At 58.5% G+C, this 27,034-nt stretch overlaps 1 protein-coding gene across 9 annotated transcripts in view; it reads left to right on the forward strand.

Moving 5' to 3' along the window:
- The window catches only part of SEMA4D (semaphorin 4D), a 97,311-nt gene that overhangs the window by 57,064 nt on the left and 13,213 nt on the right, over positions 1-27,034 (forward strand). For 3 of the 9 annotated variants that reach the window (XM_072952658.1, XM_072952660.1, XM_072952662.1), the window contains 7 exons: positions 5,255-5,400; positions 6,628-6,692; positions 17,599-17,958; positions 19,398-19,543; positions 22,036-22,098; positions 23,651-23,749; positions 26,753-26,846. In XM_072952658.1, the coding sequence (XP_072808759.1) occupies positions 17,853-17,958; positions 19,398-19,543; positions 22,036-22,098; positions 23,651-23,749; positions 26,753-26,846 (508 nt within the window). In that variant the 5' untranslated portion in view covers positions 5,255-5,400; positions 6,628-6,692; positions 17,599-17,852. The remainder of the gene's footprint in view (positions 1-5,254; positions 5,401-6,627; positions 6,693-17,598; positions 17,959-19,397; positions 19,544-22,035; positions 22,099-23,650; positions 23,750-26,752; positions 26,847-27,034) is intronic. The other 6 variants (XM_072952657.1, XM_072952663.1, XM_072952661.1 and 3 more) reach the window with 2 other exon arrangements.

Here is a 27,034-nt window from a genome sequence, read left to right on the forward strand (position 1 = left end):
TGGCCTGTGGTCGAGCTGGCCTAACTTTGTGCTTCTGCTGTGTACTTTTAAGGAATCACTAGAGATCAAGGCAAAGAGAGTGGCATTTTGTGGCTTCGAGACTTAAAAAAGAAATCCCCGCTCGGGCCTGGGCCTGGTGAGGCTCCCGGCCCATCCCTGGAGCCTCTGCCGAGAGGAGCAGCTTTCTTGTCCTTCTGCAGCTGGGCTGGGTCCGGGGGCCTCATGCAGGGCGAGAGGAGTCAGGTCCCTGCTGAAGCCACACGTGGACACGGGAGGTGGGCCTTGAGTCCCTGGGGTACAGGGCGCTGCACCAGGTGGCCCCGAGCACAGCCCTGCGCCAGCCTGGTTTCTGGATGTTCTGGGCAGATTTAGTGGCCTCTTCACCGCTTGGCAGAAGGTGAAGAGAAGGGACACTGATTCTGAAGTGCCCACCGTGGGGCTGGGAGGCCCTCGTCTCTGCCCTGCATTCCCGGGGGAGCAAGGGTGGGAACTGCTGGCTTCAGGGCAGAAGGAGCGTCGGCTCAAGCTGGGGGCACAGAACGTCCGCAGAGAGCGGTCTCTGCCCTGCTCTTGTGCCAGGACAGTCGCAGAGCCCGGGATGCGCTGACCAGGCCTCCGGGCGACGCAAGGCCCTGGAGGGAGGGAGTCCCAGCTTGACTATGGTTCTGGACTGGTGGTTGTGTTCTGTGAGTCTGTTTCTTCTCTGCGGCAGCAGCAGCAGGTAAAACCTGTCCCACCGGGGCCCTGGAGGGTCTGGGGTCACCCGGGGAGGGGGTGGATGTCACAGCTGCTCCCGGAGGCAGGAGAGCCGCACAGCTGGTGCCCCGTGGCCAGTGCCGTGGGGCTGAGGCCCTAGGTTGGCCCACACTGATGGCTCAGGCTTTGTGGTCAGGCACGGGCACACCCCTGGGACACGAGTGGCCTCCTGTCTCACGGCGCCGTTGACGGCCTGGTCACTGGCGGCGTGCAGGGGTGAGTACGGCAAAGCCGATGGAAACCCCAGCTGTGAGCTGTGCGGGTGGAGCCCAGCCGGGTGCCTGCTCTGCTCTTGTCGGTGTCACTTCCTCACCGTCGCCTTTTGGTGGGTTGTTCGTTACTCTTCTTGCTTAAATTTTTCACGAGACCCGGTGAGCGAAGCTTGGTTGTGTCCAGGCACCTGTTCCCTGAGGGCAGTTTTGAGACTGGCCTCGCCCGTGAGCCGAGCTGGGGTGACGGCAGGATGTCGGAGGGTGGGTGTGACGGGGACGTACCCGGCGGGGCACAGCCGGGGTGTGTGGAGCCGGAAGGGCAGGGCCACGCTGGGAAAGGCAGGCAGTGTGGTGGTGCTTCTGCTCAGCCCCCGAAATCACACAGACCTCGGGTGCACAGGGAGCTCCAAGCGGGATGTCTGGGGGTGAGTCTGGGCCACCATGTGCCCTCAGAGCCCCACAGGAAGGAGAGGGGTGTGGCCCGAGGGGGAGCCCTAGAGGTGGCGCCTGTCACACACTTGGGGAGGAGAGGGCAGAGGTCACTCTGGGCAAAGCCAGGGCTTGCAGGAGTTTGCAGTCAGAGGACGCACCCCAGTTCAGGCCTTCTCAAGCTCGTTTACCGGGGTTGGGGGTAAGAACTGATGTCATGACCATGCGCTTTAGAAAGAGAAGCTTTAAATCTAGGTGCCAGTCACAGAGTTGGAGCCCGCAGGGGGTCGGTGCTGGACTGAAAGGACCCGCTTCAGCCCCACACTTGTTTCTGCCAGAACGTGGCCGAGTGTGGCCCGGAGGTTCTGGTGGGCTTTCCCAGCGCGGGGGAGGGTCCCAGCTGTGTCGCGACAGCAGGGTGTCGTGTGTGTCGCCATGTTAGCATTTATTTAGTGTCCACTCCTGCAGCACACGGATGTGCTTGACAGCTCCTCATTCATGCTGCTCCCTCCCCGGAGGTGGGTGCATCACCTCCTCTCCCGGAGAGGAGCTGGGGAGGTGGAGGGGCTGAGGGAGCAGCTGGGGGAGGAGCTGAGGGAGCAGCCGGAGGGGAGGGACCTGTTCTAGGTCACACAGCTGAGAAGTGGCCGCCCCAGATCTGAGCCCAGGCAGGCTGGCCTCAGAGCCCGCACTCTGGCCACCACACTTTGCTGCCTCCCCCATTAGGGGGAGAATAAACGTGGACTGAATTAAGGCATCTAATTGGCTTGGAAAAAGTATTTAAAAAGTTTTAGACATTGACTGTGTTTCATAGCAGAGAAAATTAGGCCTTTTCGAAAAGACCCCAACTAATGGAAAACGTAGCAGTGAGTCAAATGGCCGTGAGTCATGGAAGTTCTGCGCAGTGTTTCCCAGTAGAAGGAAGCAAGCCTGTGGGCGTGACGAGCAAGTGTTCTGGGCCTGTTTCCTGCCCCCCCCCCCCACCGTGTGTGAGGACAGGGACTTATGACCATCTCACGATGTCCTCTGTGTGGCACCCAGACCTCTGCGTGTAGGCTCTCCATTCTAGAAAGAAGGGCTTCTTGCTCAAGTTTTGCTGGTTGTTAAAATCAGTCTTTAAAGATGAATTTTAAGTGGGAAACTGGCAATGATCTGAACGTCCAACAGTATCATATTTGACTCTGGAGCGTCACACAGCCACGAGTCGGTGCCTGGGAGCCCTGGACCACGTGGGACGGTGCCACGTGCAGGGACTCCTGGGGCACAGTTCACTCGGGGGCCCGCCCTCGCCTCCGGCAGCCCACAGGCGACAGGTCCTTCCTTCTTTCTGGGACTTCCAGGTCTCTGTTCCTCCTGCCGTGTGGCTGCGAGCCTGCCTCCCCTACTTCCCGGGGCACCGTGGAGTCTTTTCAGCCTGCCCTCCCCCAGGCCCTGCGCTGGGGTTGGGGTCTCCTGTACTCAACCTAAACAGAAGTGCTTTCCTCTATGTCTGAGTTTTCTCAGGAGAAGCAGTTCTAACAAAATGTCACAACAGCCAGAAATGATGTAAAATCTGTCAGCTGTTCTTAAAAATTTCCATTTGGATGAAATACGTTTAGTAAATTTCAGAAAGGGGAATCGTATGTTAATAGTTATGGTAACCTGTTTTTTGAAATTACCCTCCCATTTTTCTTCTCAGGCCTTTTGTTTTCCAAACTTTTTACATTTAATATACTTTACTTTTAATATTAGATTTCAAGTATTTTAACTAGGAAACCACATGCTTAAGGTAAGAATCCAATCGAAAGAACTCAAGTAGTGAAAGAGAAACATGCTCCTACCCCAGACCAAAGCCACTGTGGTTGGTCACTGCCAACAGATCTTTGATTAAATGCAGATCTAAAAATAGTTTTGATTAAATTATGTGAACACGGAAATGGTGCCTACACAAATAGGAGCACATCATAACACCATTGGGAACCTTACTTTTAATGGAACTGAGTATCTTGGACCTCTTTTTAGCTCAGCGGCCACCTTTTTAACAGCTGCATAGTATTCCGTCCTACAGCTGTGCCATAGCTGGTATACAAATCAGTTTCCACATACACAGGTCTGCACGCACACAGGTAGACCAGGTGTTTCCCGGACTTTCCTGTCAGCAGCCTCATACTTGGGCATCTTATACACGTGGGGTTGTGCCCAACTGAACTCCTGAAGGAGGACTGCTGGGTCAGAGGGTCTGGACGTGGAATCTTGGCAGGTGTCACCCAGTGGCTCCCAGAAAGCTTGGTTGCCCCAGCGCGTGCCCCCAGCCCCACATCTCAGTGTGTGATAGCCAGCCTGCCTCACGCGGCCCTCCTCAGAGATGCAGATCAGTGTCCTGCGCTGGTGTGCAGGCCCGCCCCAGACAGGGCGCGTGGGTGGGTGCTGCTGGCATCTCCCCATTGCTCGGGCTCCTCAGGGTGGGCTTCTGGGCGGAAATGAGGAGGTCCAGCAGGTGGGGCCTGGGGCCCCCTCCCCATCTGCAACCGCAGAGGCAAGGCCCCTGTTCCCAGCAGAGCGTGGAGGTGGCCCCGGGCAAACCCAGGGGCTGAGCTCTGGCTTCCCTGAGAGGAGGGGGCTGGTGGGGGCCCCCGGTCATCACAGGGGCTGGAAGTGTGCTCACACCTGCTGGGGGCCAGACCCTGGCGTCTGTGTCTGGCAAGGTACGGAAGTCAGGTTAGGTGTGGCTGGCTCCACTTCGCAGGTGGAAGAGTCATCGTCGGTGTTTGGTGCTCCCTAGCTCTAAGCTGTTTGCATGGGTCACTCGTGGAACTTAACGTGAGGTAGGCACTATTATCCCCATTTCCTGGATGAGGAAGCAGAGGCACAGAAAAGCGCAGGAACTTCCCCAGGGTCACACAGCTGGAAAATGGAGAAGCTGGGCCCGGAACCCAGGCGGTTCTGACCACAGAGTCCCACACCCGGCCCCACACCACCTGTGTCTTCTCCACGTGCTGGAGAGCGTCGGGCTACTGCTGAGGCAAGGGGCCTTGGGAAGGCGAGGTCACATTTGCAGAATGTAAGCAGGACGCAGGCCCCCTTCACCTGGGCCCTGCGCTGTTGCCTTAAACGGTCATGCGACAGCTGGCGTCAGGGCCTGGGCACTAGGGCTCCCACGCTCCCTGCCGGGTTGGAGGTGTGGTGGGGGGCGGTGAAGACCGGATTTCTCCTGCATGAGAGGGAGGCACCTCTCTCTTCTGGGCAGTGTCATTCACTTCTTTGGCAAGTGGACCACTGCGGTCCGTGATAAGCAGGTATGCATACCTGAAGGAGATGCACAGACTGATCTGATTCGTAATTGCACACAGAGCACCTCTTTTGCATTCTTCATTGTGTGATAACTAATTATAGCTTGTGGGTTTTTATGTTGGGAAAGGAGAGGAAAAATTGCCGCGGTAAAGGGTACAGACAGCTGGGGGCCCCCGGGGCCTCGCGGTCGGCTGAGCCAGAAGTGTGTGTCTTCACTCAGGAGCCTTGGGGCTAGAAGCTCTTTGATGGGGGGTAGATATGAAGATGTGGCTTGAAGGCAGAAAGCGGGGGGGGGGGAGTGGGGGACGCTGGTGTCCCGGTGCCTTGTAGGAGGGGGTCAAGCCGAAGACGCGCACGCAGACCCCCTAACCTGCTGCCCCTGTTGCTCAGCACCATGAAGTCAGGGCGACTGCGATGCACGCCTTGTCCAACCACAGAACAGGCCGCTCCAGGCTTTTATTTATTAGAGTGACAAACACTTACTGGATTTCTAGAAGAAAGGCGTTCTTTGGTTTTAAAATTCTTGGCATTCGCATTGTTTACCTCAACCTGTTACTCACGGGAGACCCACTTCTTTTTCCCCGAAGTGTTTCCAGCAGCCCCCAGGCGCCCCTGTGCCCCGTGGTAGGGGAGCCCCGTGTGAACAGGTCGTCTGGTTTGCCCATCGCCTGCCCAGCGGTTGTGCCGACCCCTCGCCCAGCGTTGTAACAGGAGACATCGGTTCCGGGTCCTGGTGGGTATGACCTTGTCCGGGACACTTCCCTGCTTGCTCACCTGAAGATATTTTTGCCCTCGCACTGGCCGTCAGAAGCAGCCGCTGTGTGGGAAGGACCCAGAACCAGCCTCGGGCCGCACAGCACAGTGGCGCCTGGTGCAGCCCACCCACTTCCGCCTGTCACCTTGAGGTCACATCTGGTGCCTCGAGCTGTTTGCTTAGGGTTCAGGGGACCTGCTGGGCACCGAGGGGCCGTGGGTGGCCCTGGAAGGCGTGCGCGTGGGTGGACGTGGGTGAGTGGGGTACCGGCTGGTTTGTGTGCTGCAGGCACGCTGGTCCCACTGCCCCCGGGGCTGTGGGAGAGACGGGGCATCAGCCGTGTTTCCAGGGAGCATCTGCCACTGCTCGGCTGTCTTCGGAAAAATGGCAAAAATTGTCTAAGCCCTTAAAGCAAAAGCAAAAAAAATATTCCACCCACAAAAAATGCTGGAATTTGACTCTGAGGCTTAAAAAGTATGTTGAACCATTTGCAGTCATCAGAGGTGTCAGCGCCCATTGATAACCAGCCTCTAAACCTTCATCAGCCCTGCTGGTGGCCTCTGGTGGTTCAGTTCTGACCCGTGGTCTGATAGTCTGTGATCTTACTAGACTCAGGGACCTGTGTTTGAGGGCTCCATCCTGCACTGGGAGGGGGTGACAAATACCCTGCAGGAACTTGCTACACCAGTGTGGAAACTCTTCTGTTTGGCTTAAAAACAACCAGAAACAAAGGAAGAGGGAGTTGTAAGTGGGTTCTTGAGGAAATCATCTTGTGAGCGCGTCACCTGCATCTCTTCTCCCTTGTGCCTTGCGCCCTTGGATCTCAACGGCAGTGGGCTCTAAAGGCCGCGTATCTGAGGCCAGTAGACAAGTCGGTGATGCTTTTGTGACTAACAGACTCTCAGCTGACAGTGACCCCGGCTCGCATTTGAACGGCTCCCTCGGCAGGGAAGTGGTGGCGGTCAGTGGCTGGGGAGCAGCTCCGGCACCTGGGTGACCGACGGGTTGCACTTCCTTTGTTCGTGGGCGCAGGATTTCACACACCCCCCCACCTCCAGTTTGCATAAATGCACAGATGAGCGTGTGCTGCCGGAGGTCCAGAAGTTAAGGAAGGGTTTCTTTTCGGGGCCTTTCCAGCAGTCTTGTTGAGTTTATGTGGACAGACAGTTTAAGTGTTTAAATATCCTTGTTCCTCATTATTTTCAGAGCCAAGATTTCTGAAGACTCCTTTCTAGAAACAGTTGGGAAGATCTGAGAAGCACAAGATACAGGTAAAATCACTTTGTTTCTCAGTCTGCCTCGCAGCTTGGCTAAGCTGACACTTTGTAGAAGCCTCAGTGGGGTCCAGCGGAAGGTCGGTGCTTGGCCCCTGCGGAGGGCGGGACCTGGCCGCCGTCCCTCGTCCCTCGGGGCTGGCTTGGGGGAAAGTCCACAGGGCAGCAGGTGCACTGCCTGTTTTTCCTTCCCTGCCGCACTGCCGTTCTGCCCCCAACTCTTCCCCTGCCCTCTTCCTAGGCTGCAGGCCCCAGTCTAGGGACGAGATGCTCCGTCTTCTCTTTTGGGGGAGCAGGGGGGTCATCGGTGAGGTCTGATGGGAAAGAGAGGCTCTCCATGTCACCCCCTGCCTGGGATTTGAATCATTTTATGATTAATCTTAATTTTGGCCAATTGATACCTGGTCAACCATGGTTTTCCAGCTTTAGAGGGAAGAGAAAGGCCAGTTTAATTTGTATAAACAAAAGGCAAGCCGCCATCTCCCCTCCACCCTTTGCTGGCACGCGTGTGCCGTGCGTGGGCGGGCGGGGCTGTCGCTCCTGCCCGCCCCTCCACTCGCCCGCTGCCAGACTAGTCGTTGGTGTCCGTGTGCGCGGCAGTCCCAGGGGCCTGTCATGCCAGCTTAGGGGGCGTCTGTAAGGAGCACGGCTCCACTTCCAGGGTTACAAAGCCCTTCCCGTGTTGTTGGCTGGTTCTGTACATGCGTGTGCTTGGTTACCTGCTCTTTGGGGCCAGGGCTCTGTGATCTGTTAGATCTTTTCTTTCTGCTCTAATCAGGAACTCCAGTCCCTGGCATCTGTGTTACAAGTTTTTTTTCCTAGTTACCCCCTCCCCCCGGATCGTGTGTCTTTGGATTTTGTTGGCTGAGCCCTTTATTTTCAAGACGTAGTTTGGAATCCTCGGCTGTAAGGGAATTGAAAGCAAGGCTGCTTGCTTCTGTTCAGTACTGTGTTGAGTTGAGACGGTTCCCAGGTTAAAGCGAAGAGGGTGGGCTCTCCTGTTACTCTGTGGTCATAAAAAGCACGAAGTGCGTGCAGGAAAGGAGGCCACTTCTCATTTTTATGTGAACGCTAGGGGCAGAGACTCGACTGGAACAGACGCTGACACCGAGAGGTGGGCAGGCGCGGGGACCACCGCACCCGCCCCACAGGGCAGCACGCTGCGTGTGAGATTTGTCCACCGACTTGAGTAGAGAGGAGACGTGCATTGTTAACGTATTAAATATTTTTTGCAAAGCGATAGAAAGGGCAACTCATTGTTTTAAAAACAAACGTAAAAATTGAGTCCCCTGGCCGTTCTCCCCGCCCAGAGATGGTCACTGTTAGCAGTCGGGTCTGCGTCTGTGTCTGTCTGTGTCTGTGTGTGTCTGTGTGTGTGTGTGTGTGGACCTCCTCCCTGGACGCACGTGGGCCATCCCGGCCTGCTGCCCGCCCTGCACCTGCCTTTCCGTGCGGTCGGGCTGCCGTGTGCTCCCTGGCGAATCTCGCACTCGTGGCTCGGTCCCCTGCACGTGTCTGTTAACCAGCCCCCGATGGAGGTGCAGCCTCGTCCATGTGGCTTTGCACGCCGGGCTGTCTGTAGGATGACTGCCGAGAGTCGCTAGGTAGTAGGAACGATTTGGAAATTCAGAATCGCCTTCAGAAATCCTCCACCCGACCCCTTCACCAGCTCCGCTAGCATCAATCGGTCTTAAATTTTCTCGTTCCCTCGTGGGGGGGTAATCAGGCACTTTATTTTAATTCACATTTCCTTATTAGCAGAGCTAAGCCTGCTTGGACTTGCTTTTGAAAGTAGGAGAGTTACATAAGGTAAAAAGAAAATTAAGAATGCAAATAAATTCCAGACAAGGCCAGACTTTTCAGCAGTGCCCTTTACCTACGTCTGCCCTCTGCACAGGTCAAACTGGAGCCCTAAGCACCAATTTCAGTGGCATTTCAAGTATTGCCCTGGCGCACCGTGTCCTCCTGCCCTTGGGGAACGTGCCTGGGGGTGAATCTGGGGCCGAGCTCCCCGTGACACCAGCAGCCCCTGACCTCACGCATTCCTCCCTGGGGCGGGCGGCAGGAAAAGTCAGGCCGGGGAGGGGGCTTGTGTTATATTCCGCAGCGCTAGGCTGTCCGGGCTCAGGGACACATGCACCCGCCCTGCGCAGGTGCCGCACGCCCTCTGGAAAGAGACGGTGGTGAGTGTCCGTGTGCGAAGGGTGATGGTGCGCGGGTGGTGTGCCCCCTTCTCAGCACTGTCCGTTGTCCCTGCTGACCGACTGCTGATTATTTGGTATGTGCGTCTGTCACCCCGCCGCCCTCTGCCTCCTTCCCGGCCCCCATCGGCGCGCGTGGCACACACGTGCCCGGGTTTGGGTGTGGGCAGGAGGGGTAAGGCGTGTCGCAACGTCCTGGCTTCTTTGCCCCTGCGGGGCCACCGGCGGGGAAGGCCGGCGTCCTGCATGCTCTTCTGTTGGCGGTGTGTCGGTAGGGGGGCGAGGGGTCCAGCTGGACTCAAGTCCAAGGCTGCGCATGGCCCCTGCTGCTCCCGGGATCAGTTCTAAGTTCTGGGGAAACTGGAGTTGAAACAATGAACTATTTGTCGTGTGTGTGTGAGACGCAGAGAGCTCCTGAAACCTTTTCTGATTCCTGAGGGGACAAGGCCATTTGGGAAGGTGGTGGCATTAGTACCACAGCCGGGGGTGGGGGGCAGCCTGTAGGCGGGGACGTCGGCGTGGCAGGGCATGGTCTCAGGGTAGCCGCTGTGCCGTCTGCCCCTGGCTGGGAGGGGATGGCATGGTCAGGTGTGTGTCTTCTGCTCTGCTGGCCACAGGGCCTGGAGGGTGCGTGGGGCTTCACCTGCCCCGTCTGGGCAAACCCGGCAGACAGGAAGCCAGAACAGGCCCCCAGCAGTTGTCGACGGCTGTCACCAGGCTCCCCTTTCGTGGGTTCCCCGGGGACGCCAGCGAGGGCACTGTTTAACATTGGTCTAGCATCCTGTTGTTGACCGAAGCACTGGCACCTTACACGTGGTAGTGAGCGGTTCCCCTCTGTGACCCGCCCCTGCTGCCACAGGCAGCCGGTCCCAGAAAGGGAAGCCAAGGTGTGGGGAGGGTGCGACAGACCCCAGATAGCACCCTCCGTCCGTGGTGCCTGCCATATAGGGCCCCAGCCTCTGGTCACCAGTCACATCTAGGGCTGCAGTGCTCGATTGGAATTTTTGTGCCTTAACGAGCACATACATGGCTCAGGCGTGCATGCACATGTATGTACACATAATACACATAGACACGCGTAAGCAGACACGGGTACACACGTACACACATACCTGTAGATGTATAAACACACACAGATACATGTTTGCACACGAGTGTACACTTACACGAACATGCACACAGGTACAAATGCACACACAGGTGCATGTGTGCACACTCTGTCTGATACATGCACGCATACGTGTATGGACCTGAAACAGGCACACGATACATGTGGGGCATGTAACAGCCGTTGCCCTGTTTCCTCTGCCCCGACCCCCGACTTAATTCAGGGCCACTCGAGGGGACAGCTGCTGTGTGACAGGCCCCGACAGGCCTCTGAGTGATGGGCTCGGAGACCCTCTGGGTTCCCCCCTCCTGGCAGTTAAAGTGGGATCGTGCGCTCCTCCTGAACCGGTGCAATTACGTGTGGGTAATGGGTGTGACATCGTGTGACCCCGTCTTTCTAATGGGCTCCCGTCTCAGTGTGACACTTTCACATGCAGGAGGCTAAGTGCACACTCCCGACCCTCGGCTCCCGCGGAAGCCAGCAGGATGGGCGCTTTGTCCAGTTGTTTCCATTTGAACGTTTAGGCTTCGATTCTTAGCGTGACGTCCTGTCAGTGATCGCCGCGCCAGGGTTCCCGGTTGAGTGCACAGTGGCTGTGTGTGTGTGTGTGTGTGTGTGTGTGTGTGTGTGGAGTGAGTGTGCTGCGTGCTTTGCTTAGCAGTTTTCCATCACACAAAGCAATGCCTACTTCTCGGAGAAGAACGAGTGTCAAACCCTTCCAATGTCATAAGGCAAAATGTGCAGCCCCCACACCCCTCCCCGGAGGGGACTCTCCTGACCTTGGGCTGTTCGTGTGGACTTTTTTAAAGACCGTTTAGGGACGAGAGGCAGGGTCCAGTCGCGGCAATCGGGCATCTGGCATCTGCTGATGAGATGAAGACAGTTCAGAGCTGGGTGAAACCCACGCTGGGAGGCCTGCATGTGCCCCTGCAAGGACTCAGCCCGTCCTCCCCCCGGTTGCCGTGGGCAGGGCGGGCTTGCGAATGGCCGGGGGTGAGCGGCCACCCAGCCGGTTCAACACCGCCCGGCTCCTGAACCGCAATGTCTGGGTGGGTCCAGGCTCAAGGTGGTTAAGAGGAATGTTTCTGTTGTGACCCAAACCAGCCTGAGCGGCCCACGTGAACGGCAGCCCTTCCCTCAGGTCCCAGAGGGAGACGGGCCCCTCCGCCGGGCATCCGCGGACACTCGCTTGGCACGTTCGTCAGGGCAGCTCGGCCTGTCCCGGAGCTGTGGCCGTGAATGCCTTTACGAGGTCCGTTCGCCCTGGGTGCTGTGTTGTGAAACTCTGCCCCTGAGGCCTCGCCTGGCTTCTCTCCAGCTCCGGCCTTCGTCTTCTAACTGGGATGTTTGCCTTTCCCTCTGTCTGCCCTGCCCTACAGTGGACCACATCACTGAGCATTTTCAAGACTATTCATGCCATAAAGAAAATAAAACAGGAGGCGGATGGGGGTGGGGTGGGCAGCCTGGGAGGAGGTGGCCTTGAGGCCAGGTGCCTGCGGGAAGGAGCCAGCCACCAGGAGGTCCTGGGGCGGGGGGATGTTCAGGAGGTGGGACCAGCACACGCAAAGGCGTTGGGTGCATCCTGTGGCTGGGGGTGGGGGGGTGCACAATGCACAGGAGGGGCGGGAGGCCAGGTCCCCTCGTCAGGCGCCCTTGGAGAGGCATTTTATGCAACTCCTGTTCTGCTCAGGCACGCCTGCCGCTTGGTGAGCAATCCTGCTTCTGCAGAAGCGTGTGAGCCCCAGTGTGGTGCGTGGACGCACCTCGCTCTGCTCCATCCTCGGCGGGGGCTGCCTGCAGGGGCCCGTGTTCGCGGCTGCTTCACCCGCTGAGCTGCTGGCTTCCAGGCTGCAAGGAATCAAAGCGCTGATTTCTTTTTTAAATTTCACTAATTTTTATGAGAGCAATTATTGCACATGGTTTTAAAGTGACGTCGTTCTTACGAGAACAAGCAGCAGCTCCGGGCCTGTCCCTTTGTCCCTGAGACAGCGAGCTGTCACTGTGTTAGCCGTTTTGGGCATTTTTCCCTTCAAGGTGCTTGTACCTATATTTCCTGCCTTTGGGGTTTCAGGCGCTTCTTTACCGTAGAGGATGGGGAGTGGGGCTCCCTGGGTCCCCTCCTCTCGCTGCTCCCCCGCCTCCCGGCAGGGACCCTCCTCGGGTTTTGTTACCCATGCCCTGTCAGTGCTGCCCACAGCCGGACCGTGACAAGTTCACTTGGATTACGTTCCCGTTCAAGGTTCCCGGCTTGCCTTCCCGGGGGTCAGTGGCTGCTTCGTTTGGAGGGCGTGGGCGCCATTTGTGTCTCTGTCTGTGTTCCTAGCCCATCCTCAGGCTCTGCCGGGCCCGTTACCCTCGCTTTCAGCACACAGACCCGCGGGTCTCTCCTGCACCCCGCTTCCACGTAGCGCGCCCCATCTCCTGCCCCCAGCTCCCCTTCCTTCTCGGGAAGACCGGGGAGATGGCGCCCTCGTCCCCGTGGAGCCTGATCGTCAGCAGCTTTCTGAGAAGGACTGCAAGCGAGCTAAGGGTGAAGACCTTCCGTGGTCGAGACGTTTTCTGTGCCGTGCTCCTGGTTGGTAATTGGGCTCCGTCTAAGACTCTGCATGAGAAATCATGCTCTTCTGGGGATCTTAAAGGCGTTTTGCCGCCTCCTGGGTGTCAGCGTGATTGTACGGGGCCTGGTTCCTCTCCGGGAGCTTTCGGGATCTGCAGCTGTCCCCCGGGACTCTCGCATCGCACCACGGCGTGCCTGGTACCTCGGTCTTTGTTCATTCACTGCACTGCTGGGCGCTTCCATGCTGTGAGCCCGTGGGCTTTTTGTTGTTGTTCTGGACATGTTTTTATTATTCCTCTGATGATCCCTTACGTTTTTTCACTCTCTCCTGCAGCTCCAGCAGTCAGATCGGGGTCTCCTGAACCATCTTCCAGCTCTCTTATCTTTCCTGTCCCTGTTTTCGTCTCTGTCACATTGTTCAAGTCTCAGGAACCCGCCTCCATTTTATCTTCCAGCCCTTCAGCTGAACGTTTGGTTTCCTTCGTCAGCGTTTCAGAGTCGAAGGTCGCTTTCATCCTCTCCGGTTGTGTGTCTTGAGGCTCCCCGTCTCCAGCCGCTTGGTGGACAGAGTCGGTTCATTACCAGCAGGGGTGTGCTGGGGCAGGCGGTGAACACAGCCCGTGATCAGAAACTAAATGATGGGGACTTAGGTGACCTGTATGAAAAATAGAGGTGGAGGGAAACGTGCTCAAGACCCACCACCCCCTGTGCACTTCACTGTTTCCTGCTCTGGAGGCCACGTGCCCGTTGTCTGCGCGTGATGGAAGTACCGAACACCGGCGTGCTTCTGTGCGCTGCGTCCTGTCTCTGTCCCGGGGTGCCGTGTTGGGAGCTTGAGAGCAGCGTTTACACCCCTGCGGGGGGCGTACACTGCGAGGAGGGCGCCCTGCCCCTGGGGAGCCCCAGCACACCGCTGCTTGTGCTTGTCTCTTCTCTCTAGTTCCCAGGGTTTGTTAACATCCTCGTGGGCTGTTATCCTCGCCCCATTTTTATCCGATGAGTGTGTGTCCTTTTAGGGTGTCAGAATGTTACTGGGTTTGAGGAGAGAGTTGAGATGAATCTCTGTGTTCCGGGTGTCAGGTTCCAGAAGGGGGAGTCTCCCCCCTCCCACTCCGGGTTCTAAGCCTGGCCGCGGTGCCTGTCACGGGATGTCCCAGGGGGTGACTTCTATCAGGGACCTAAGCAGGAATTTGCTCTTGTCGTGGGGGGCATCCCGGGCCGTGGGCACATCTGCACAGGGCTCCACACATGCTCCTTTTGTGGTCAGGAAGGAGCTCTCTGAGCTGGCGTGTTTTTTAAAATATAAACTTTCTATTTGAGAGCAGTTTCAGATTCATAGTGAGATTGAGTAGAAAGTACGTGGAGTTTCCCTTCCCCATTTCAGCGTCCCCTCCAGAGCGGTTAAAAACCCTCTGCGCGCTGCCTGTTCATCCCTCCCTTGTCCTAGCCCTGGCAGCCACCTGTCTTCTCCCTGCCCTGAGGTGGAGCGCTCCTAGGAAACTTAGCTTGTTTGGGAGCTCAGAGCAGAGAAGCTGTGGGGAGGCACTGCCAGTCACCGGTCAGTCACACGGACAAAAAGTCTCCTCCAGGAACCCCGGGGCTGTGGGACTTGCACGCGTGGTCTCTGGAACAGACGCATGTGGAAATGCTCTGAATGGTTCTGACAGGCGGTGGGAACACCGCCTGCAGATGGGCCAAGCGCCACATATCCAGGCATGGCTGGGGCAGGAAGGTGCAGGAACGGGAGAGGCTGGATAAAGGGCGGACCGAGGTCGTACACTTGGGTTTAACGTGAGTGAGAAGCATCTCGTGTCGGGAAATGATATGTTCTGATTTACATGAGAAGCATTATTCTGGCTCCTGCTGCTGTTTGGTAAATGTGTTATAGGGAGGTTGTGTCTGGCTGCTGGTAACAATGATCTGAGGAAACAGTCACTTAAAGGGATTAATAGTTTATTTTCAAGTCTAGAGGTAGGCAGAGGGAACCAGGCGAAAAGTCTCCAGTTTGTTGTGCGGGCCCCAAGTTCTTGTGGATTTCCACTTGGCTGTTCTTAGAATGAGCCTCCCATCTTCATAGTCACAAGATGGCTGCCAGAGCTCCAGCCATCAGTTTCCAGGCAGCAAAAAGAGGAAAGGCTGAAGCCAAAAAGTACGAACACCAGCTGAGTCAGCCTTCTTTAGAGAGCTTTACTGGAAGTCCTACCTAATAACTGCTGTTCACAGTTCTTTGGCCAGAGCTGCCAGCAGGGAAGCTGGGAGATATGCTCAGCTGGGCACACTGCCACCCCAGGGAAAATTAAGATTCTGTTAGTGAGAATGCAGGGATGTGGATGCTGGGACATGAAGCGAGCAATCTCTGCTCCAGGCAGCAGGCTGAACAGAACCAGGGTCGGTGGATAGGAGGCTGTGGAGAGATCAGGATGGGAGGTGAGCGTTGCCTCGCTCGGAGTGGACAAGACCTGGCGGTGAGCCAGGCGGGCATCCGGTGCTCCTTGAACCCCAGCCTCATCCACACAGACAGCTTCCCCTAGGACCTCCACGTCCCAGGGCCGTGCGGGATTTCTGCAGAGTGTTTAGTGTTCGCTGGACGCTCAGTGGGGTTGTGTACTGAGTGGGTCGCACTGGGAGCACGTTTGGGCAGCATGAGACCTCACCTGGCCTGGGCTTCGAGAGCCTCTTTGTACCTCACTTCCGTACTGAGGGCAGGAGAGCAGGGTCCCCACCCAGGGCCTGGGCCGAGGGTGACATGTGACCCACACAGTGGGCGCCCCCGGAGCTGGCTCGCGGAGGGTGAGCACTGACAGCCCCTCCGTGAGGCAGCCCTCCCTCCTCCCCCCCTGGCCCCCTCAGCTTCCTGCTGTATCTGGTGTTGCGTTCAGCGTGGGTCACGCCCTTGCCGCTGGGTGTCTGGGCTGGCTGTCCCCGTGGGCCCCCTGTGTGGGGCTTGGCCAGCAGCCGGCGCCTGTCCTGTACACAGTTGTGTTGGCGCTCAGCCACGCTCATCCATTCACCCATCATCTGTGGCTGCTCTCGAGCTACCACACTGGACAGAGGCTCTAAGAATCAAAAAGCTGAAAGTAATGCCCATCTGGCCCTTTGTGGAAAAGAAGTGCCAGCCTCCGTCCAGGACGTGCCAGTCCCTGGAGAAAAAGACGGACTCCGTGTGCTCCCCGACTTCAGGGGACCAGTCAGGACGGAGAATAGATGTTGGGTGGACGGGGGGCCTGGCTGGTGCCTGGCGCCTGAGCAGGGAAGGTGGGCAGGCAAATGAGGCCTGTTCCCTGGAGTCTGGCCCTTGCCTGGCATCTCCCCAGTGGCAAGTCCTCCCTGAGCCCTTCCTTTATGAGATGGAGCAGGAGGTGTAGTGCCCCATGCAAATAAGAGGACCTCCCAGAGCTCCGCCAAGGGCACGCCGTGCTCTCTTCTCTGATGGGTTTTGGGGTCAAGACAGGGACACCAGGGGACGTGAGCAGCAACGTCCCTGGGCGTAATGAGGAAGGAGCCGGGAGAGCTTCCTGGAGGCAGTGACCGAACCAGGTGAATAGGAAGCCGAAATTTCTCCCCAAACCCTCTTGGGAGGTTAGGTTTGGCCCGAGGTGTCAGGGAGCAGCAGGGCAGGTGGCTGGACAAATGCTGGCCTGTGGCAGGCTGGGGGGCGCGGGGAGAGGCTGAGCCAGGAGAGGAAGCGAGGCAGCTGGCTGCCCCTCACACGTCCTGACAGATGGTGGTAGGGATGCTGACGGTGATGGCGGGCGCAAGGGGAAGGTTCCGGGAGGGAGGGTCCCGGGGGTGTCAGTTGGACAGATAGACCTGGAGGTGGGTTGGCTTGCGGGGGGTGGAGGGAAGAGGAGGAGGTGAGGATGGCCGACTCCTGGGACCTGCAGGGGCGGGGAGAGGGCTGTGGGGAGGGGGGAGGAGGGAGGCAGCTGCTCCGCCGTACTGCAAGAGGGCACTCGATGTGAAGGGGTTGCGTGCCCACGGACGCCGCATGGGGCCTCCCGGGGCAGCACGTCTGCAGAGCGTGGGGGCTTCTGCCGTCACTTAATTGGACCCCCAGGTGTGGTCAGCAAGGGTCCTGCCTGTGCTTAGGCCACGTTGTGGTTTCAGCTCCCTCCTGAGAAGTTGGGAACCAGTCCATCTCAGAGTGTCACTGGGATCCTGGTGGGGCCTCAGGTCTGGGGCAAATCCCAGTGCTCAGTTGCCCTGATTCCCTGATCTGGAGCGGGGCTCTCCTGTGGCCCCCCACCGGGACCCTCGCAGAGGGTGCCTGGGGCTGAGCAAGCGGGAGGCCAGGACTGGAGGGCAGAGTGTGGGGGCCCGGAGACCTGCGGACCCCCAGCCCCACAGTTGCTGTATTCAGCACAGGGCTGTTTTTTCCATCGAGTGTTTCTCAGTGACAAAGCAGAGCCCATGACCACTGTCCCCATGGGTGCACACTTAGGGTGAGGCGGGAGGGGCGAGGCCATCGGGGGTGGCCCTGTCCCCTGCGGGAGGTCAGCTACTCTTGCATGACCAGGACACGTGTGCGTGTATGTGTATCTGTATGCGTGCATAGGCGTGTGCTTGCGCAGGCGAGCGTGTGCGTGTGTACCCGTAGGCTTCGGCCTCTGTGCCCTCCTCCGGTCTTTAGCTCTGACTGTCGCCCTCGATGAGGATCACAGGAATTGGGAAGCCGGAGTCTCTGAGGGAAACTGAAACCCGGGTTCCATTCCCTTCCTTCCCGTCGCATTACCAGCTGGACACGGCGGCCGCACGGGGAGGAAGCTGGGCAGCCAGGCCGGCGCTTGTCCCCCTGGCCTGGGTCCCCATGTCTGTCCTGCATCCCGGGCTGACCTGAGGAGCGGGAAGCCCCGACTCCTGTAACTCCGCCTGTGTCCATGTGGGGCTGTCCCCCGGGGCCCCGTGTCCCCATCGCTCTGCTCCTCAGCAGACAGAGCCTGTGGCTGGGGGTGTGGGGAGAGCAGAGCCGTGGGGGATGTTGGGCAAACGGAAAGCAGGCGCTATTACCACACATCCTTCCTTCTCACTTTCTTCCAGAATTTCTTCAGAAGGCCGTAAAGCAGCACACTGAGAGCGCCGGGCGGCCCTTGACCCTGGCGGCGCTGAGAGCAGCCCGCCCTCTCCCAGAGCGCCGAGAAATGCGGGTCCTCGGGGCTGGCGCCGCCCCCCAGCTCCCGGCTGTGCTGCAGGCCGTGGCCCCGGGGCTCTGAGCACCACCCAGCCGGACACCCACCACCAGGCGCTGCCACCCACGGGCGTTTGCTGCCGAAATCCCCGCTGCGGCCCAGCCAATGAGGATGTGCGTCCCCGCCAGGGGGCTGCTCACCGCCCTTGCCGTGGTGTTTGGGACAGCGGTGGCGTTTGCTCCCGTACCTCGGATCACCTGGGAGCACCAAGGTGAGGGCAGAGCCCTGCTGGCGGCGCCGCGGCATCTGAAGGGAGTGGCCCCCACTCAGATGTCGAGATGCAAGATGCGTGGGAGCCGCTGGCTCTGCCGGGTCTGCGCCGCGCTCCTGGGAGATGCCCGGATAGCCGCGGCCCCTCGCGGGGCTGGGGCACCGCCTGCTGCTTTGGGTTTTAAGTCGGGGGCCCCGGGAGGAAGCTGAGCGTCCTCGTGCCTGATGTCTGGTGCCCGCCACCCAGACGCAGACCGTGCTTTGAGGACATTGAATTGCGTGTAGTTGAGCTTCAGACTAGCGGTCTTCGTTTGCCGTTTATTAGTTTCCGTTTTATTTATTTCCTCTCTTGGGAGCTGTGTCTTGGGGCCCCGGACTTTCAGGCTCAGTGGACTGAGGGCTCCGCTCCTGGTCCTGGTCCGGGGCCTTGCAGGGCTGAGCTGCCCCGCGCAGAGCCCCGGTGGTACCTTTGTCCTGCGAGCGTCTCTCGCCAACACTGGACACTGAGGAGAGCGGGGAGCGGGGACACCTCCCCCTTAAGTAAAGTCAGAGCTTGGGTGATATGCAGAGACCCACGTTCAGAGCTGACGCTGGGATGGTCAAAAAGAAGAGACATCTTCTAAAGAAACAGTGTCGGCGAGGAGGAGGGTGTAGCTCACGTGGTGGAGCGTGTGCTTAGTTTGCACGAAGTTGTGGGTTCAGCCCCCAGTACCTCCCCTGAAAATAAATAAATAAACCTGATTACCTCCCCCGCAAAAACCAATAATGATAGCAATAATGTTGATGTGTTTGCGTTACTCCTAAATCGCTGACCCCTAAATCGCTCATTTTCCTAAACAGCTCTTGATGCAATCAGCTGCTAAGCGGAAAAGTCACTGGTTTCTCTGTTTTGAAAGTTTGGGGTGTTTGTCCTTGAAAAAATGGTTGGGTTGAAAGACACAACCACTGAAATAGATTATTTTAAAGGTGTTGAGGTAGATGGTTTTTTTCTGAATAAGAAAGTCCTAAGCAGTTATGTTCTTTGTGGATGGTCAAACACACATACGGAGGGGGTTGGTGGGAGGCGGAGGGAAGCCCGGTGGCCGGCAGCGTGGGGCTGGTCTGCAGTCTCCTGGGAGGTCGCAGGTCACACCGCGAAAAGGTCGTGCTGCTGGGAGGCTGCTCCCCGAGGAGGTCACACTGCCAGGAGGTCGTGTCCCTCGAAGGGCGCGCTCCTGAGAGGCCACAGTGCAGGGTCTGGGCCTCACACCTGGTGGCCGCCCGGGGGGTCGGCTCCACCCGAAGGTGCCTGAGTTCCGGCCGCCGGGGCAGCAGACCCCTGCACGGCCCGGCCGTGACGGCGCAGTGGAAGGAGCCCGGGCGCTCAGGGTGTGTCCAGGCTCAGAAACACCCAGAATGTTCTCTCCTTCCCCCTGACCTGCCCCTCCCCCCCCCCCCCAGAGGTGCCGCTGGTGCAGTTTCACGAGCCGGGCATCTTCAACTACTCGGCCTTGCTGCTGAGCGAAGACAAGGACACCTTGTACGTGGGCGCCCGGGAAGCCGTGTTTGCCTTGAACGCGCACAACATCTCCAAGAAGCTGCACGAGGTATGACGTGGGCTCCGCTGGGCTGTGCCCAGGGTGTCAGACCCTTGCTTGGCGTGCGGCCTGCTCACCCCCAAGGCCGGCCCCACAGACGTCCCGCACACCTGCTGAGCAGCCTGCCCGCCTACCAGGACCAAGGGTCCTCTCCTCCCGAAACTTCCTTCCCGCCCTCTGTCCACGAAGCCCCAACGCGGGGTGTCCCCGGGAGCCTCTGTCCTCCCCGGGCCGGCAGCTCACCTGGGGTCGCCCTCTTTTTATCTTGGATTTTTGAACTGTTTATTACAGAAAAATCTGAGGCATACGTGGGAGCGGAGGGAGTGATGTGATGAACCCTGTACCATCGAGGCTCCTGCAGGCCAGGGGTTCACCCCCGTCCTCCCTCCCGTGTCCCCCTCCTCTGCGCCCCCCCAGGAGGCTGTGAGGCAAATCCCAAACACTCTTCATCTGCAGATGTTTCCCTGGGCATCCCCTATAGGAAAGGACGCCTTTTTTTTCTCTTTAGAATCACCAGAGTATCATGATCACGTCCGAAACATTAACATCAGATAGGGTTCCCGTTTCACGGACTCTCTCGTAACTGACGTTTGGCTGTCCTGTCCTGTTTGATCGGGTTGAAATCAGGCTGACGGTGTGGCCGGGCACTCTGTCGAGGTCTGTTTCTGGGAGCCGCCCTGGGTCCACTCGCTGGGAAAGCCCCTCGCAGTCCTGTCCGGCCCCCAGCCTCGGCCTGGCTCCTGTGAGAGGCAGGACCCTCCAGCCAGACCCTGCCCGTCACAGCCCAGAGCCACACGCACGTTAAGGGTTGCGAAACGGGACGTTCCAACTCTGCCTTCCCTTCCCCGCCTGTGAGCTGGCACGTTGTCTGTCAGCAGCTGATTACGCCTCCCGACGCCGGTTCCTCTGGGAATGGCAGGACCAGTGCTTGAAATCCTTGCCACGACTTACAGGTTTTCAAAATAATGAGTTCATTCTCTCCAAAGGGAGAGAGTGTTTTGATGGATTTTTTTTCAGCACGACCATGACTCATGGATTTAAACATGTTGGAAGTGCCCCGAGCCGTTCTCAATGCCCGGATTGTCCCCTCCTGGCCTCTGACGGCCTCTCCATGGCTCCCGAGTCCTTAGACGCGACCCCAGCGGCTGGTGTGGTTTTGTTGCTCTCTGGAGTCGAGCCGGTCCACACTCATCTTGTGCATTTTCTGCCCCAGACGCCTTAGTTTTTTGGTTTGGTTTTGTCTCCTGACTCTACGCCCTACGCTCAGAGCAGAGGGAGCCCGGGCCTGCCTCCTGGAACTCAGCCCCACCCCCTGTCCTTCACACCCCTTTCCCCATGACAGGGGCTGATGCCGCCCTCCAGGGTGTCATCCTGGGAGAACCACGGTTCCACTGCGCACACACGCCGGCCCGCGGGTGCTCGGCCACTGCGGCCCCTTGGGGTGACCGAGAGGCCTTGGGCCCCGTAGACGTAGACGAAGAGAAAAGGTGAAAGGGCCACAGCCGCGCCTCAGGGCCACCCCAGGAATGTGATCAGGGGCCCGTCAGAGCTCCGTTCCCATGTCCTCAGGCGTTGTGCGTAGATGATGGTTAAACTCCCCGCATTTTGGTTTCTAAAGGCGGCTGCTGTTTGAAATGGGGCTTTGTTCTGCTTTCGTGGGGCCTGGTTGGGACTCCCAGTCCTCTGGCAACACTGCTGAGGGACTCACTCCACTGCCGTGGAGACGCTATGTGTGCCTCCTGACCTCTGAGCGCCCGACGGCCGGCTTTGGTTCTCGAGGCGGGAAATAGATTATAATTTGGCATCAGTCCTGGAATATCACACAGGCAGGTGGGGGGTCTCGGGGAGGGGGAGCAGGAGTGCGGGAGCCTTCGGTGACGCAGGCTGTCGCTCCCCATCCCCTGGAGGGCGAGGGGCCGAGGCGCCGCCAGCCTGACTCATAGACCTGGTGCGGACGGAGCAGGAGCCCAGAGCTTCCCACGTCTGCGGAGGGTGCTCCACCCGCGCGCTGCTCCGTTGCCTTCCCCTGCTGCCATCACATAACATTTAGAGACTCATCATCCTGCCGTTTCACTGATGGTTCAAGTAAACGGCAAAGACTTTTTACTGGACTCCAGAGTCACTTCGGAAGGGATGAAGAAACCCACTCTGGTCTTGAGAATGCCGGTGGTTCAGCTTTTTGATAAATAATTCAGTCCTCCCCACTTGCACACGTTTAGTTTTTGCAGTTGCTTCGTTGTGAATCACGGTCATCCGGGAGCAGCCTTCCCGGTCCCCGGCTGCGGGGGAGGCTCATGGCTAGAACTTTCCCAGGACCGGTTGCTCACGGGCCCCGGTGCCTGCTCTCCGAGCCTCGCTTTGCCGCCTCGGATGTTACCGTCTCGGGAAATAGTTGTGCTCTAGACGCCACCGTGCGCTTTGTGAACTGTACGTTTTTCATGCCAGCATCTCCTTTGAAAGGGGGAACGTGCACTAAAATGGACCCTCATTCCTCCTCACAGGCCTACTGGAAGGTCTCAGAAGATAAAAAAGCCAAATGCGCGGAGAAGGGGAAGTCAAAACAGGTAACTTCGTCGGCCGACTTCAAAGGCCACCCAGGCGTTTCTTAGTTGCTTTGCGCTCCCGCGTGCCCCAGCTTGCTCAGCACCGCCCAGGCGGTGGCCCAGCCCTCAGAATTCTAGCAGTCACGTCCTCCCGACTCCCCCTGCAGGTGACCCCTCTGTGCCCAGCTGGTGAGCTTGGGGCTCTCAAAGCAGGTGCCAAACACAGCTTTTGCAAATTACTTAAAAGGTTATCTGAACTGAATTTATTCAGAGGGCCTAAAACTTTGACTACAGAAAGCAGTGCCTGGTGCCTGTTGGCTGAAGGTGTGACGTGCAGGGTTCGTGCCGCCGCTGCACCCCAGCGGCCTGGCGGGGGGTGCAGGGGTCCTGGATTTGGGGCAGCACCTCTCCCTTGAGAGTCTGCTCCTTCTCCAGGAGATGCGGGGCACCTGAAGCAGGTGCCCGTCTGGGAGCCCTGGGCTGAGGGTCTGTCTCCGTCCCGAGCTCGGGTTACCCCCTCACCCACTGGGCCTCCCTGCGTCTAACTGGTGCTGGGCCAGTGTTGGAGTCTTAGAATTTAAGACCCTGTCTTGGCAGTTGGTGTAGACAACTGAGTTGTAAATCGCAGTAGTTACCAGTTAATTTCAAAACAGTTAAATTGTTTTTTTAAAAACCAAAAGTAAGAGAATTTTGGCTAAATTATTTTCAGCAAAATGCTCAACACTTTCACTTAAAGTCACCAAATTCAAGTTAGTGTGAGAAACGAGGGAACATGCAGGCCTTGCAGTGTAGCATTGGGCGCTGCAGGGAGTGGCCCTGGAGCTGAATTAGGGCGACCGTGCGGCGGTCAGGGCCCCTCCCAGTTCCTTTTGGGGAGGATGAGTTTAAAGCCAGTTTAAAGAACAATCGTGGCACAAAGAAAACAAACAAAAACAAAAACACTTTTCTGAGCAGGGATAATTTCAGATACTGGCACGTATAATCCAAGGACATTTCAGCCTGAAATAGCGGGTTCCTCGGCGGCGTTCTGAGGCGGACCCCTCATTAGTCCAGCCTCGGCCCGGAGCTGGGCGGGTGAGACACACCCCTCTCCTGACAAGCACTGTTTCCAGTTGCACGCACTGGGGTGTGGAGGCTGGGCCCCCCAGAGCAGGGGAAGGCGGAGGGAATTCCGCACAGCGCACTTCCCTGTGGGCCTGCCAGCCCGGTGCGCGTGTGCTCAGGGAGCGAACATGGCTTCTCCCGTGGTGGGTGTCCAGCGAGGTTCGAGGTCAGCTTCCATGGCTGTTTTGGCGGCACATCTTGGCTGAGTGCAGATTAGTGCCTGAAGTGAAGTCCACTTGGCACGTGACAGCGGCCTGTGGGCGCTGCGGAGACAGAAGCCCTCAGCCTGCTGCAGACGGAGGTTTGTCCAGGGGTGGGGCCGGGTCTCAGTGAGTCTGCTCCCCCATGCTGGGCAGGGCTGGGCCAGGCCGGTGTGTGAGGACACGCAGCAGTGAACACGCCGGCGGGGGCCCGTCGCCGGTGGGCTGAGAGGACATCTGCTTGACCCGTGCGCTTCCCGCCCTTGTAGACGGAATGCCTGAACTACATCCGCGTGCTGCAGCCGCTGAGTGCCGGCGCCCTTTACGTGTGCGGGACCAACGCGTTCCAGCCGGCCTGCGACCACCTGGTAAGGCTGCAGCGCGTCCCTGGCCAGCAGTCAGAGCAGAGCAGGGCGGGAGCAGCGCCCGGTGATCCCCACTCTGCAGCCCCGGGGGGTTTCCTCCCTGCAGCCGTGTGGGGGTGGGGCAGCTCCGAAGGCCCCATCCTCTCGCCAGCCTCCTCTCGGCATGACTGAGGGCGTGGCCGGGGCAGGACCCACGGGGCCACTGGCCCACGGTGCAAAGCTGGCAGCGGGGCACCTCCTGGGAGGGGCGTTGTTGACAGAGAAGCACAGTGAGCCGGGACCCAGCGTCCTGCCTGCTTCTCTTTGTCACGTTCTGCACTGTTTGAGGAGCCCTGGCTACGTGCTGGGTCCTGGCCAAGTGGGGAAGCCAGGACCTCTGCTCCTAGGTCCATCCCTGGTTCTTGGCTCGTGTATGTTGTGGGCTGAATGTCTGTGACCCCCCCAAATCCATATGTTGAAGCCATAATTCCCCGATAAGTGAAGGTAAACGAGATCCTAAGGGTGGAGTCCTGATCCGATGGGATGATGGCCTCACAAGAAGAGGAAGAGACATCAGAGACCGTTCTCTCTCTCTCACCACGTGAGGACGCAGCAAGAAGGCCGCTGTCTGCGAGCCAGGAAGGGGCTCCTCGCCAGGAGCTAACCATGCTGGCTCGCTGATCCCTGGCGTCCTGCCCCCAGAACCAAGAGGAGTGAATGTGTGTCCCCATCCCACGTGTGGTCTTCAGAGCAGCCTGGGCCCGCTGTCCCCAGGACAGCGTGTCTGCCCCTCTGGTCCTGGGGCGCTGCCATCCGGTGCCGGCTGCTGGGGTGTGAGTTGCCCCGATGCCCCTTCTGGAATTCGCCCCTCCAAGGGCGAGTGAGTGTGCTGGGGCTTAGAAGCAGGGCCTCGCCCCTCCCTCGCCTGCGTCACGTCCCCGACTCACCCCGAGCCTGGTCAGTTGCCTTCCGCTGCGCCAGGGTCCTGGGGAGAGGGCCCCCACCCTCACCCCGCCCTCCCGCCGCTGCTGACTCACCTGCGGACTGTGAGCTGGAAGGAGCGAGGGCGTTAGCGGGCGGTGTCTCTCCCGGAGGTAATCTTCGTCCCCAGAGGATCTGATGAGCCATTTGTAACGACCACAGATGGGGAGGAGGAGTGTTGTAAATGCACGTGAGGGTTGAAAATGAGGCCCACCTTCTACCCTGACTTAGCGAGCACCCGTCACACGCGAAGTACGCCGGCGCGGAGGGCTTACTCTGCTTAAACCCTAAATCAGTTGGAACTTTAAAATATTTTCCAAGCCTGAGTCAGAGGTAGATGATAGGACAAGGTGTGGCGAAGTAAGGATCTGCCTGGAAAGGCTGGTGTTCACACGGACCCCTGGGGAGGGGTCCGCACGTGGCCTGGGTCTGCCGGGCCGTCTGTGTCCACAGACCCCGCGGCCGAGGTTGGTGTCGGGGTGGGGGGTGCTCGAGACGCCGAGACCTGCGGTCCTCAGCCACGGACTGCGTAGTAGTCGTATTAGGAACATTTGGTACGTGAAAGGGCTTCCTGGCTAAACTCTAGTTAGAATCTTAGCGTGTGGAATTTAAACTTCAGTTCCATAGACACGTCGTTTGTTGAAGTCGGGGAGTCGTATATTCCATTTCAAGCTAGACCTGTATTTTTTCCCCCAACATTTAAAGTTTTTCAAGCCGACAGCACAGTTGGTCCTGCCCGCATGTCCCAAGCACCTGGACCGCACAGTGGGGAGCGTGCGCAGCTGTGGCCCGTGACCCCTGAATGCTGTCACGTGCCTAAGAGTAATGGCATTTTCCTGCGTCATGCCAAGTCTGTCATCACATCTAAGACTTAGGAGTTCCCCGGTGTCACCTCACCTTCAGTCCTCGCGCAGATTTCCCCAAACATTCCCTGGGAACTGGGCCCGCGGGTCGCGCCAAGTGAGTGCCCTGGCAGCCCCGGTTCACGCCTGGTGACCGAAGCGGAGCGTGTCGCTTCACCCGCCTGCTAGAAACGTGGCCGCGGCTTTCCTCGTGCGCCTGGGCCCTTTCTGCTCTGTGGCTGTGACACGTTCCCCTCCCTCCCTCAGGCAGGCAGGCAGACAGACAGTGAGGCGGCCCGTCCACCCCCGCAGGCAGGCTGTCCACCTTCTGGAGCTCCTCCAGGCTGCTGGGTGGAAAATCGCCTCCCGCGCCCGTTTCCGCGTGCTTGCTGGGTTTCCGGTAGCTCGGAGCACCCTCTCCTGTCTGCGCTGCCCCGGGGTTTCTTCTTCCTCTCACTTGCTGTGTTTTGACCATTTTCCTCCTGGGTGCCTTCTTACCTCATTTGAACAAGCTTGTGACACGTTCGGGGTGGAGACGCCCCATTTTGCAGGCTTTCCCCCCACGTGGTCACTGTTGCTGGTCTCTGTCTCATTCTTTCTGTCGACAGGAGCCGCCCGGTCCTCTGCGTGTTGGCTCTGTCCGTTGTCTCTCTCCCCGACTTGATCCGGGCTCTCTCGCTAGGTGACAGGATTGTCCTAAGACTGAAATCTCTGTTCACGCAGCACGGTTCCGTTTTTAATTTTCAAGTCACTGATCCATCTGCAGTGGGTTTTGGTGGCAGAATGAGGGGGAGGTCCTGCTCCTTCCTGTCATCTGTTCGTTGGCTGGCCGGGTCCCCCGCTGCCACGAGGGCCATCTCTGTGGACGTTAGGATTCTGCACGTGTCCTCTGCTCATTCCAGAGCACGTCCTGTGTTTGGGTTGCCCTGGCTGCTCGACGGCCCTTGAGCCATCAGCACCGCTGTGCTTGTCTTACAGAGGAGCAAACCGAGGCTCCAGAATCTCAAGGGGCTCTCAAGGGTGTCAAAGCGAGCACGCCGAGACGCCGGCGTCCAGACCGGAACTCGGGGGCTGGCTGCACATGCGCTCTCCCCTCCGTCCCCCCGGAGGAGCGAGTCTGTAATTAAACCGTGCAACGAAGACAACGCTATGACTGCAGAAACGCAGACACGTTGTGATTCTCTTTCTTCTTGTTCCATTATAGAGCTTAACATCCTTTCAGTTTCTGGGGAAAAATGAAGATGGCAAAGGAAGGTGTCCCTTCGACCCCGCGCAGAGCTACACGTCTGTCATGGTCGGTGAGTTTCCGGCTCTCAGCTCTGCTGGACCCCGGGCCCCCTCCTCCTCCGCAGGGTCCCCCCTGCTTCACTCCCATGTTCACAGTCCTCACGAGAGGTACAGGCGCCTCTCCGCGGGCCCCCTGATAGCAGCTTTTGAGTTCATTGTTCGGTTGGATAACTTGCCGCCACCACGGTCCCCAAGGTAG

The sequence above is a fragment of the Vicugna pacos genome, chromosome 31 (genome assembly GCF_048564905.1).
Source record: "Vicugna pacos chromosome 31, VicPac4, whole genome shotgun sequence".
Lineage (NCBI taxonomy): Eukaryota > Metazoa > Chordata > Mammalia > Artiodactyla > Camelidae > Vicugna > Vicugna pacos.